Source organism: Culex quinquefasciatus, chromosome 3 (genome assembly GCF_015732765.1).
Source record: "Culex quinquefasciatus strain JHB chromosome 3, VPISU_Cqui_1.0_pri_paternal, whole genome shotgun sequence".
Taxonomy (NCBI): domain Eukaryota; kingdom Metazoa; phylum Arthropoda; class Insecta; order Diptera; family Culicidae; genus Culex; species Culex quinquefasciatus.
In genome coordinates, this window is record NC_051863.1 from 164,756,108 (window position 1) to 164,770,334 (window position 14,227).

The following is a 14,227-nucleotide window of genomic DNA, read 5'->3' on the forward strand; positions in this document are numbered from 1 at the left end:
TTGGGTGAGACTTAGAAAACATCAATTTTCCTGTTTTCAAACCTTTGCATGGCAATATCTCAGCAACTAAGGGTCGTATCAACAAAGTTCAAGAAAGCAAAATATTGATAATTTTCTCAGCTTTTCAAAAATATGTATTTTTCAAAAGTGGGCAAACTTGTGCACCAATTTAAAAAAATGAAAAACTGCGACTATTTTCAAAAAAGTCACCTGAAAATGGCTTTAACTTGAAAACGGTGCACTTTATCAAAATTTCACTGTAGTACTTTTTGATTGCAAATTTGATATTACATCGAAAAATGAAGTTGAAAAATTTTTGCGACCTATTTTTCGATTTTTTGAAAAAATCAGTATTGATTCAAAAATTCATAACTCGCTCAAAGATTTTTTGCACAACCTTGAAATTTCTGAAAAGGCATTTGATGTCCTCTAAAACATATCAAAAAATAAAAAAAATGAAACTAGTGTTTTTTTTTGCAAATCAAGTTTTAGTGACAAAAAGTGAAATAAAAAATCACCAATTTTTTTACCGTGTATCATTTTTTTCCAGTGTAGTCCATATTCATACTTACAACTTTGCCGAAGACACTAAATCGATCAAAAATTCCTTCAAAAGATACAGATTTTTGAATTTTCATACATCATTTTTGTATGGCCAGCTGCCAAAATTGTATGGAAAATTATATAGACAAACTAATGATGCAAAATGGCTTTTTTGGGCATACCGAAGGCACAAAAAAAATATCTGTCGGATTAAAAAATACAAATAAAATCGAATGACTGAAATCTGAGAGAACTGCTCATTTGTGAAATTTTATGATCTTTTAAAAAAAAATATGTGAAAAATTTTGGTAAAACAGACTAACATTTCAATAGGGCCATTCAATATTACGCCAGAGTGAGATGGGTGCAGTTTTTTTTAACAATTAACCTTGAAAATTGTTGTTTTAGGGTTTCTTCATTCCTATTTTTTATTGTGGTAATATTGTGAGTGATTATTTTTTTTTAGACATGAGCAGTTCTTTTAAAATGAAAAAATCACTATTCTGAAATATTTTGAATGCATTGAAAATAAGCTTTTCTTATTTGTTGTAATATTTTTTATGATTTTTTCCATTCATTCAAACATGAGCAGTTATTTGAAAAAAAAAAAAAAATGTTTCAATTTTAAAATGTTTTGTGAGTTTTCCATTATTTTAAAGAATGATTTATACTTGATTGTCGTAACATTTTGTGAATAGAAACATGAGCAGTTCTTTAATTAAAAGTCGTTATTTTAACGACATTTGTGAGTTTTTCCATTTTTTTCAAATACGAATATTTTGTGAGTTTTCCAATTCTTCAAAAAGAAACTAATTGTGATGGTTGTAATATGTGTTTTTTTTTCATTATATAAAAACCAGCTATTTTTTTGGGAAACCTCTCAGTTTGAAGGGAAAAATAAGTGAAATTAAAAGTTTAACGTCCCAAACATTTTTCCATAGCTGGTTTTAATTTATTTATTTTGCTGTTTTTTTTTTGTAAGAAAATTATTAAAACAAATTTCTCTCTGAGCAACTCTCTACGAAATCGGCCGATTTCGACCATTTTTATTTTTAATATTTTTTTATTTGGCTCAAATTTTGTGGAGGTCTTCCCTATGACCAAGGAAGCTATTTTGTGTCATTGGTTCACTCATACAAGTCTCCATACAATTTTAACAGCTGTCCATATAAAAATGGTACGTAAATATTCGAATATCTGTAACTTTTGATCGAATTTTCTGATCTGGTGTCTTGGCAAAGTTATAGGTATTGTTGAGGACTATTGAGAAAAAAATAGGTACACGGAAAAAAAATTGCCGATTTTTTTTTCAACATTTTTTTCACAGAAACTCAATTTCCCAAAATACGTATTTTTTTATTTTTGAGATTTTTTATATGTTTTAGGGGACAAAAACCCACAACTTTTGAGCCATAGAGAAACATGGTCAAAAAATCTGCCGCCGAGTTATGATTTTTTGAAAAAAGAGTGATTTTTGAGAAAAATCGAAATTTCGTGCAAAAACAAATTTGACGTAATTTTTTTAAGGTAAAATTTAATTTCCAATCAAAAAGTACATTACAGATTTTTTGATAAAAGGCTCTGTTTTCAAGATAAAGCTACCGAAAGTTTGATTTTAGAGAAATATTTGCAGTTTTTCGATTTTTAAAAATAGTGACCATGAGTGACAATTTCTAAAAATATTTTTTTGAAAAGTTCAGAAAATTTGCTATAAAATTTGAAGATTGGACCTCTGGTTGGTGAGGTACAGCGGCTTAAACAAAAAGAAACACGAAAATTGAAGCTTTCTAAGTTTCACCCAAACAACCCACCATTTTCTAATTCTTCATATCTCAGCAACTAATGGTCCGATTTTCAATGTTAAAACATAAAACATTCGTGAAATTTTCCGATCTTTTCGAAAATAATATTTACATTGTATTTGGTCGAAAGCTGTGTTACGCTCCATAATTTTTTTTTATTTGTATTGGAATTTTGTTACGAGGGGTGTCAAAAATCCCCATTTTTTGCGTTACGTAATAAAAGAACGCTCCATTAGTGACAAAAAGTTATTAAAAAATATTACCAAAAAATATTTAAATGTGTATCTTTTTTTCAGTGTAATCCTTATCCATACCGATAACTTTGTCGGAGACAACAAATCGATCAAATAATTCCTTCATAAGATATTTTTTTTTGAATTTACATTTATCATGTTTGTATGGACAGCTGCCAAATTTTTATGGTAAATTATATGGACAAACTAATGAAGCAAAAAGACTTCTTTGGGCATACCAAAGGCATCAAGAAAATTTTCAGTGGTTTTATTCCCAATACAAAAAAATGAATTGCCGAAATCTCAGGAAATTGCTCTAAAATCTTTGACTCAAAAATATAAAACGTTATTTTTTTTTTTAAATCAAGATAGCATGAAATTTTTTTTCTCCTCCTATGAAACAAAAAAAGAGTCCAAGCAAAGTCAGAACCCAAAAAGAAGGTTAAGGTCGATAAGGGGGGGGCATTAAATGTCCAAATTCCAACACGAGTGATGTAATGTTCGCACGCAACTCGTCTTTGTTTTCTTTTCAGTGGGTGAGTAAGAAAAGCTTGACCACTGTTAAAGAGGTAGAAATTTTGGGGATTTGTCGAAATTTTAGGATTGTTTTTTAAATGCAACCGTTGTTGACTGTTTGTCACTAGCAACGTTGAGCTTGAACACAATAACGAATTTCATGCAAGCATTGAAATGAACAATTTAATTAAATCTGCATTCCAAACACCTGTGAGTGTTCTTTTTGTTTTGCACTCACTAAAAGCACATTTTATGGTCACAATAGAATTTTCCCCCACTTGAAATGCCACGTGTGCATCAATGGAGCTCAAAAAAGCTCTGTCTACCCGTCAATTTGCAGTACACTGAGCTAATTAAATGGAATCCCCCCACCCCACTCCTTCTACCGATTTGCTGTTCCGCAACCACAATTGTGCGATATGATATCCTGTGGAGCTGACACAGTCCGACAGTCCGTCCCTGGTGGGTGGCCGGTTCCTGTCGTGCGCCAGGGAATTAATAGCTTCCGGCCCGGGGAGGGAGTCCGGTCGTGGAGAGAGCTTTTCCCCCTTCCTCAAATTTCCCACGTCAAACTTTAATTCATTTTGTATCGATTTTCCTGTGCCCGATACTTGCTTTATTATTTAAAACTTTTCATGGCTCTGGGGAAGCGACGCAGCTTTGTTTGTATTAGGGTGGTTTTAAATTTTAAATTATTTAAAGTCTTTTTATATTTATCAACATAAAAGTTGATTAAAATTTTAAGTTTTTTTTTCTAAATTTCCATTTTGCAATTTTCAAAGGACTGTTCTAAAGGTTTCCCACAGCAGTCAAAGCGAAAAATCCCAGATGTCACTTATTTGTCCAGCCACACGAACCAGACAGAAATGACGGCTCTGGAAAATGGTTGATTGGCGTGTCTGAGGATTATCTTCACCCGAGGTGGTCCTCCTAAATAAGTTATCACGCGCCATCGAATAAAAAAAAGTGGCTCGCCAAGGACACGTGGGAAAAATGTGTGCGTTAAATTTTCCAGTCAAAACAGAACAAAAAAACACACTGAATGCCAAATGAGCTAATGATTAACGGGGGGTCGTGACCGCTTTTTATTTCTATTTTGGAGGTTAAGGTCTGATTTGGTGGTGGAGGAGTAAAAAGTTTAATCAAATCTAGGTTAACGCGTTACTTCTTTTTGCTGCTGGACACGTGGCACGAGAAAGTACGTTGCTAACCTTGGCCCGGATTGTTTTAGTGCTTTAGCACAAGGGTTTTGGTTGAATGTAAGGTTAGATTGGGTTAGGTTTTGGCTTTTGCAGGGCGGTGAATTAATTTGCTCGATTGCATGCTGCCAGGCGCCATTTGTGTGGTTGGGGGTGACCGTGAATGAAACCAAATAACAAATAGTTAAATTGAAAAAGAGCAAATTCTTCAAAAGCATTGGGAAAAACTTGGTGAATTACCAATATATTTTTACTATTACCCATTGCAAAAAGCTTGTTGGCTGCTTTGTGAAAATTTTCTTCATATTGCACGGAGAAGTGTTCAAATGCCATGGTACGTTCTTCAAAACCGTACCATGTGATTTGAACATTTTGTTCGTGGTTCCCACTTTCATGAACGCTTGTTCACGATTTTGGGAACTCTTTTTTCTCCGTGTGATAACACCGAAAATATTTTTCAGCAATTACTCTATTCATGGTGTAGCATAGGATGGCTTTCTTGTGGCTACCCCCTGAAATCAAAGATTGACCCATCACTAGGCTAAATTCCAAATTTGAGCTCATTCTGACCACGGGAACCCTTCCTCTAATCGCTTGAAATTAGTATGAGAAAAATTGCTAAAATGTATGGAGAAAAGCAACTGTTTCAGTTGTTTACCTGTGGAGGGCGCAATTGTCGTCCAATCTTTATCAATTCTCAAATGTAGGACCTTCATTAAATTTAGAACAACTTTCCCGAAGACAGTATATTTTTAAGGATTCTTTCTAAAAGGTAATAACCTCCGAAAATGACCATTTCCGCGCAGCCGGTACATAGGGGCAACACAAGTCACTATTAGGCAGGCAGGCAGGTGTCCCGTTTTACCATAAAATTGTGCAGTATAGTCCAGATTCAATTATCAAAAGGCCATGTGAAAATTTCACTTCGGATAATTGAACCACCAAAAAATATTGTTTCCGTTGTCTTATTTTCGATTAGCGAGCTTAGGTTTGACCCCTAAACTATCCCAAAGTGATTCAGAATTTTTAAAACCAAAATGGCGGACAAGGAAATTCACAAAATTCATCAGCAGATTGATTTTCTTATAGAATTTCGGGTGTGATTTTCTTGTGCGTGATTTTCCTCTCTCTTTTGCGGGTGAAAAAAGTTCGCAAGCGAAAATGATTTTTTTGCGATTATTCCATCTCTGTCTAGGACATTATCTAATCTAATCTAATCAGACCCTAGCACAGCCAATCTTTCGAAGGGATCCTGGAGAGTGTCTTAGGTTAGATGACGCCTAGCACTCTTCTTGTCATTTATTAACATTTGTAATGCGCCATTGCATCGGAATGCATTGAAACAACACAAGCGTTAAAGCGGCCAGGCCTACTGCGTAAAGCCGTATCGCAGAGATGACTCGTAATTGGGTTGAGTTTGAGCACGGAGTGTTCGAACAACAACACAATTCTGAATCGACAGGGGAGGAAGAAGCGTGGGGACACACCACCATACGCTCCGAGATTTGGTTGTATTCGTTGGGAGCACCATGCTAAGAAGGTTTGGTACTCCGGGACCCTCTGGGATGGGACATTGTATTTCCACGAATGCCCTGGACACTATTTGCCGTGGTTATAGCGCCACAACTCGCTCTCTGTAACAGTATTCCTAATTCCAGCCCACGCTCACCAAGTCGACATGGCCTAGTGGTTAGCATTTTTGCTTATCAATCCAAAGGACGGAGGATCGAACCCCGCCTCGAGCGACTTTGATTTTTCGTTCATATTCATCATTTAAAATTTATGTGTTCTTAACTTTCTCGTTGGGAGCAGATGGGCATCGAACCCAGAACCATTCGCTTACAAAGCGAACACCGTAACCAGTCAGCCACGGCCGCTCCTCATTCCATCTCTGTCTAGGACATTAGAAAAATTACTTCAAATATATGAAATGTTAGTAAAAAACACAACCAAAGTTGGCACCTAAAAAAATACATTTTTAAAACATTGGCAAATTTATCTAAAACAAGTAAAACTTGCAACCCATATTTTTCTAAAATAAAATTGGTTGAAAAATGTTAAATCGAAGCCCGTCTTAAGGCGGGGTTGGGTTGTAGAGGGTCATATTTTCAAACCATTGTGTTTAGTAAAGTACTTCAAAAGTTATGCTAAAAAACGATTTTAACAATAGCCCGGAAGCTTGTAAAAAGGGTGGCCGTCATGTTATACATTTTTAGAAAGGTATTCGACAGACCTTTTCAACGAGTTCAAGAGATTGCAGATCTGACGACCCTATCAAAAGTTATAAACACTTAAGTGTTATTCATGAACCTTTTAGAGGCTGGATTTCAGATAATTTGATTAGGTAATTAAAAGACATTTTCAACGAGTTCAAAAGATTAAATATAAGCACATAAGTGCCCTGAATTATGATGATCTGACTAACCAATCTGATGGTATGAATAATTAATGAAGTTGATAGAACACTGCAAGGTCCGCCCTTTTGTACCTATTTTGGATAGCATTCCCCCTCTAAATTTGAGGAAGGCACCAACCACCTAAGGGTGGATTAAGTAACGTTTTTTCTAATCAATCGCACAAATTTGGACTGAAATTTTAGTGAAGGGTTTTCTTTAGATCTTAAATAAGGTGTTAACATCAATACAATCGATATCTTGTTAAAAATTTTGGACGCTTATGAAATATTTCAGTGAGTTGTTTCACATTTTGGTAAACTCATATTTTTGTTGAACTCACATTTTTTTTTTATTTAATTGTTTTGGCATTGACTACAGGGTCCAAACCAATTTCTTATGAAAGTTGACGTTAGAATTCATCAAATAACATAGCTTTGACTATTATTGTGCGAGTGGGTAAAATTTGAAAGTTTTTTGAAAAAAAAAAAACGTTAATATTGTATTTTGGGTTGTATTCACAAAGTAAATTAAGAGTTTTTTTTTTAATTTTTTATAATTATTGTTTTTACCAGAACAGCAATTTTTAATTCCTTTTTTACCAACTCTCCAAAATAAAGGAGAAAAAGGGGGGCTGTAATTGAATTTAAAAGTGCTGAAATGCCAACATTAGGTGCACGATGGAATTGCATGCTGTCCCCCTAGTCTTAATTAACATTGTCTTATGAGTTGTATATTTCAGTAAAAAGTTCGTGTAAATTTTTGTCGAGACACAATGATGTATTCAGCAACATAATTAATACAGACTTTTTCCAGAACCGGGCGATATGCATGCTGCGCGACTCTCACGCGTAAAAAAAGACCCGGCCTTTGAGGTTATGCAAAAATCAACCTTTTTCAGTAGCTACTAAAAAACTTTTCCATGGCATAACTTTAAAAGTACTTCACTAAACAGAATAAAATTTAATAGGGTCTTAGGGGACCCCAAACCCCAGACATTTGTAAAGAATTTGATTCTGAGTCGATAGGTATACGTGAAGGTATAACTGAGAGGTGTATTTAAGAAGTTAATTTTTCGAGTGATTTGATAGCCTTGCCTCAATGAGGTGAAGAAGGCAAAACCTAAAAAATGAGGGATCTTGATCTGGCAACTAATTTAAGTTCGACAACTTTTCATGGGAAAATTTTCTTTCGGATCCTAAGAATTTATTGAAATGTAATAAATTATATCTTTTAGGCAAGCCTGTCATGAGAAATGTTTTTGTGCATTGACATTCAAATTCTAAACTAATATCAAACTGAAAGAAAAAAAATCAATGAAAAAAAACAATATTTAAGTAATTCTATTATTATTTACCCAATTTTCAATAATAACTATTAAGTTAACCCACTGCATACGCCCCTTACGTCAAACCGACAATCCTAAACGTTGTTTTCCCTCCATCCATGTCATTTCGCAGATCGCCGCCCAGTATTCGGCACGATGTCAGACGAAAGTGCAAACATTCCACCTGACTCCGTTGGCACGCCAGACGAAGACGGTGCTGGACAACCAGCCGAACCTTCTTCCAAACCGGAAGAAGCACCAGCGGACGCACCTGCCCCGACCTCCAGCCGAACTGCCGAGCAGCAAGCGCGGGACACTCTGCTGACCGATTCCGAGAATACCAACAACGAAAACCGAGTCATTGAGATGGAGGGCATGCTGGCTGCCGGCGGCTGAGGCTGTTGAGGAAGAACCGTCTGTAAGCGTACCGGAAGTGGAACCGAAAAGTGAGGAGGGTGGGGAGCGGGACAAGTACGCGGAGCATGTCACGTACAACGAGCAGGGTGAGGCGATCTACACCGATCCGGAAACCAAGTTCCAGTATCAGTGGTGTAAGGTGAAGAATGAGTGGGTTCCGGTGGCGGCGACGGCGACGGCTTCCGGAGCGGATCCGTACGAGAATGAACACTACCGGTGGTGTCACGAAACGAGCAAGTGGATTCCGAAGGAGAATCCCAAGGAAACGGAACATTACCGGTGGTGCGAAGAGAGTGAGAAGTGGATTCCGAAGGAAAAACCGGAATCGGAAGATGAGCGGAAGTATAGCTACGTGGATGGGGTCCATCACTACACGGACAAGGACGGAGCGATTTACTTCTGGGACGGAGAGAAGAAAGCGTGGTTCCCGAAGATTGACGACGAGTTTATGGCGATTTATCAGCTTAGTTACGGCTTCACCGACAATACCTCAAGCTCCGCGGACAAGAAGCAACCCGAGGAACGTCCTCCGACTCCACCGAAAGTGGAAGAACAAGATGAAGAACCTTCCCCGGAAGACCAAGCCGGTGGCCGTCAGGGCAAGAAACGGAAGGCACCGCCGGAACCGCCCAAGTGGTTCGAGCTGAAGCCGGAACACAACACGAAGGTGTACGTGTCGAATATGCCGCCGGACGTGACGGACGAGGAGTTTGCCGAACTGATGGCCAAGTGCGGCATGGTGCTGAAGGATCCGCGCACGAACAAGCTGAAGCTGAAGCTGTACCGGGATGCGAGCGGACAGGTGAAGGGCGACGGGCTGTGTCACTATATTAAGGTGAGTGAGGGGTTTTTGGCATGGTATGATCGTTGAAAGGGAGGGAATCTGGGTTGGGGATGGGAGATAGTGAAAAACGTGATGATTTGCTGACGAATCAACATAATACTTACGTGAGTATTACCTACTTGTGAACTGGAATTGAACTGTGAGATATTTTTTTAAAAGCATTTTTTAAACCTCCCCAGCGATCGAGTGATGCCTCTCGTTGGCATTTGAATGCTTGCAAATGTTATGATTAGGTTGTTTCAACATATATATATCCGCAAGAAGTTTAACGGAAGTGATGAGTTTATTTGTAAATCAACCTTTTTTTTTACATCTTCAATAAATAATTGTTTGCATAACTACTAAAATAACATTGAGCAATTCCAGCTCAAATCAGGAATTTTTCTGGTACTTTTGTACCCGATCCTCTCCGATTTCAATGAAACTTTGTAGACATGTTATCCTAGGCCTATATAAGCAATTTTTGTGCATATGGAGCCAATAGTACTCGAAAATAACATTTGAGAAGGGCGTAAGGTATTTAAATACTTTTGTATTTTGTAATTTAAAAATTATTGTATCTCGAAGCCGTTGCATCGTATCAAAAAGTCGTCCAAGACAAACTTGTAGGAAATTGGACGGGCTTTCTGAAAAAAAAAAAATACACAGAAACAAAAATACACGCCACATCTATGAGATTTTTTGATTTTTAAATTTCAAAGTTAAATTTAAAGGTGATGTCACGATTTTTTTTCGTTCAAAATTTTTGAGGAAATAGCCTAAAATATAACCAAAAGACTGACGAAAAATGCAGGATGGTATGTCTCTCCTAAAAAAATAAAAAAAAAACATTTACTGAAACTGTTTTTTTGAAAAGTTGTCTAAACGTCAAAATTTTTGAAAACCAGTAGTGGGAATCGATTCTCCAGACAATTTTACATAAAAGTCTCCATATTGACCATTGTCCTATGTTCAATCCTTGGGAAGATACAGCGGTTTTAAAAATAAAAATGTTGAAGAAACGGGATTTTTGGTGGTTTTTGGCAATTTCTATATGACAGACTTGGTTTTTCAGTCTCGTAAATATTTTTACCGGAAAGCTTTTCCAATTTCCCATAAGTTTGCCTTTGACCGCTTTTTGATTTATATCGTTTTTATATTTACGTAATCAAATTTACTATCCTGGTTTCTACCACACTGAAAAAAATATTCTATTTTCAGTTATGAGCAATGTAATTAAGCTTATATCTCATCCAATTGAAATGCTGTCAAAGGCAAACTCATCACCGTAAATCACCACGATGTTTCGAGAAAAACGCTTGGAATGTTTTTAACAGTTTTTGCGCATGGCAATGTTTTAAGCTTAATTTTGAAATAACTTCATGAAACTTTCAAGATTTGTTGGAAATCATCTTTTTAAAAGATTTAATTAATTTCCTGTAATATCACATTTTCCCGGGCAGACGGTAATAACAAAATTCATGCCATTTTAATAACAGATACTGTTAAAATAACTGAAAGTGTTATGGATTCTTCATGAAAATTCCATTTTTGCATAAGAGTTGAATAACACTTTATGTTATCATAACAAAATTTGTTATTGGTCTGATATTAATTGAAAGCAAAAACATCTAGAGAATAACATCTTTTGTTATGGAAGAATAACTCCAACTGTTATTGGGATGTTCGGATTAGTTGTTAAAATAACAAAAAATAATAACAAAGATTTGTTGGAAGAATAACCCAAAATGTTCTTGATCTGTTATTACAATAACGATCCAATAACAAAAAATTCATAACGACGAATAACAAATCTTGTTATAAATAACATAAAATGTTATTGGCTTAGTATTTTCAAATATCAAAAAATGTTATTCCAAAGTTATTACCGTCTGCTCGGGTTGACATTTTCTACATTTAATGTGAGCAAATTTGATCTATTCAAAAAAAAAAATATGTTTAAGAAATGGTAAAGTTTGGTCATGGCTACAACAAAAATTAATGTACAGCTGTTATAATTTGAAAATAGTGCACGATATCAAATATCATGCCAAGAACCTTTTGATTGCAAGTTGATTTTACAACTAAAATTAAAGTATTATTTTGGATTTGTCTACGTTTTAAAAAACTTTTTGATGTTTTTTTTATTTGCAACACTGCGTGAATTTTTACTAACTTTTGCCATAGCTGCCATTTGTTATCATTTAAAAAATGATAGTTTAGTATTATGGATATTTTGCGCAATTCAATATTTTTATGATCAGCTCAATGACAATTTTTTTCAATAGCGTTGCATTTTTTCTGAGACGCCCTAAGCCGTATCAACAACTTTGCCGAAGACATCAAATCGATCGGAAAATCTGTTCTCATATTTTTTAATATTTTAATAGCCTTTTTGTATGGACATTGGACAGCTGTAAAATTCAACGATGTCAGATTATTTTATGGGAGATCTGTTTTTTCTTAAAAATAAATCATGTCTAGTTCGGAGCCATAGAAGAAATTTTGAAAAAGCAAAATTTCTAAATTTAATCATCATTAAAAATCTGTATTCATATTTTTTTTTAATTCTCGGGATCGAAAAATCTGTAAAATACAGATTTATGTGTATGTCAAGCATGGCTGGTGAAATTGTATAGATATTTGCGTTGACGAACTGATAGTGCAAAATGTTTTCTTTGTTGCATCCAAAAAAATATAAAAATAAAATTTTCAAAAAAAGAAAGATATAAAAAAGCTATTTTAAACTAGATTCTGCAACACCATGTTTTGGCTCAAAAGATGCCTTTTTTCGTCCTATACTGCCGTTCTACGCATAATTGTCCCATGTTCAAAAATGTGCAACTGAGAAAAACGCGATTGAAATTATTTGACCGATTTCTGTGTTTCTACGCATAATTGTCCCGTGGGTTCCTATTCACCCTATGTGTCCCTAATCGCCCCAGTTAGCAGTTTATCGCCCTTATTTGTGATCCTCTTGCTATACATCAGGTAAACACGGCATACTGCTTAGTAAAACTAATGATTCCGTGTAAGAAAATACTTGGTGGGACAATTATGCGTAGAAGTTCAACGATGGGACAAACAGACTTGGTGTTGTTTTTGATGAGTTTCCGAACAAAGTACCAGATTTTATGTGTTTTTCTTAAATTACACATCAGACTAAACTTAAAAATGGCATAAAGTCAAAATCGTCAAAAACTGACATGGGACAATTATGCGTAGAACGGCAGTATAAAAGATCTAAAAAATTAGTTTTTTTCTAGAACGGCGATTTTTTTAATTTGTAATGATTTTCATTTGGATCATTTTAAAATAAGGTTTTGTTTATAAAATTAAAAAATATTTTTAGGTGTTGATTATGAATTAACGCCTTTTGATATTGAAAATCAGTGCATAAGTGTCAATAAGGCCTTAGGAAATATTTTTCTAGGTGTGTGTCGCCCTCTTCAAAATCAGCTCTAAAAATCAGGGGGGCGATTTTCTTCGTATTTTTTTATTTTCTTACTTTTAACATCAAATTTGAGTTCTACGACCCCATTTTTGTCACGTTGAATGGTTGATTGCCTATAAAACTGAATATTGCATTTTTCCAATATTTCATCTCCGCCATTTTGGCCGCCATCTTGGATTTCAAAATTCTAAATCACTTGAGCGTAGCTTAGGGGTCATACTAAAGCTCAAAAATAAAAAAATGTCTTGATTCGATTATCCGAAGTGAATTTTTTCTAAGACCTTCAGATAATGGAGTCTGGACTATAGTCCTTTTAATAACCGTATCGACTCATTTGATGCAAATTTGAAAGCTTTGAAGGATTTTTTTGATTGATTTGGTGTCATCGGCAAAGTTGTAGGTATTGATGAGGATTATACAAATAAATAGGTTAACGGAAAAAACAAATTTTGCTGATTTTTTAACTAACTTTAGTTAAAAAAACCAATATCCCAAAATCCATTTTTTCGCGTTTTTTTTTTTTTGAAAATTTTAAGGATACAACAAAAAAAATCTCGATTTTTTTTGAAAATTTTAAGGACACAACATAATTTTTAGCCAAACAGAAGTATGAAGAAAAATTTAATGTATTATCAAATTTGCAATCGAAAGGTACTTTACAGATTGTTTGATATAGTGCTTCTTTTTCAAGATTTAACCACTTAAAGTTTAGGATTGATGAATTTTTTGGTTTAACGGTGCACACCTACCAGAGTTTTTGCATCCAGATTTTTGTTATAAACATTTGAGTATCTTGTAAACTACTATCGAAGTAAAGTTCTGTTCACAAAGTAATTAACAACAGAGTTTGACTAATTTTTCAATCCCACCAATTTTGGATTAGAAAGACAAAAACTTCCTTCGTTGCTGTGCACCCTCAAGCCTGGTTGTTTTAATTTATGAAAAAAAAAAATTCCAATGATATTGAAATTTTTCACGAAATTCGCAAGTCGTCAAAATAAAACACATCCCACCTTTCTTAAGACTTTATTTGAAATCTCATCCTTCCTGGTATCGGACCGTTTTATTCCCGGCCTATCCTGTCACAACGTCCAAATCTTGCGCCAACTTTTAAGCCTTCACTTGCATCATCCTTCCATACGATTTGTGCTGTGCTGTGAGGGTGCGCTTTGAAATCAAGAACAATACTGTCAACAGATGTCGTTGTATAATGTGTGTTGGGTGCTACCGGGAAAAAAGCCTTTTCTAAAACAGGACTCGCGAGCTTTTGGACTTTTCTTTTGGGGGAATTGCGTTCGCCTACTTCTACTTTCATTTATACTTTTATACCTTTTTTGCGTCAAGTCGTAACAAAATGTTAAATTACCTTTATTAGCTTAATATTCGCGACTTGATTTTTTTTGTTTAATTCCACTTCGCTCGCACTTAGCGCTTTACGTTTTCTCCTTGTTATTATTTATAATAGTTTATATTATATGTATATATCAACAGCAGTTTCACTTTCCCATTGCAGCTTAAAG

The 14,227-nt window shown here is 35.1% G+C and overlaps 1 protein-coding gene across 1 annotated transcript in view; it reads left to right on the top strand.

Moving 5' to 3' along the window:
• Window positions 1-14,227, top strand: part of LOC6046866 (HIV Tat-specific factor 1) — a 183,050-nt gene that overhangs the window by 43,322 nt on the left and 125,501 nt on the right. The window contains 2 exon segments of the mRNA XM_038264842.1: window positions 8,147-8,385; window positions 8,387-9,265. Coding sequence (XP_038120770.1) covers window positions 8,170-8,385; window positions 8,387-9,265 — 1,095 coding nt within the window. The 5' untranslated portion in view covers window positions 8,147-8,169.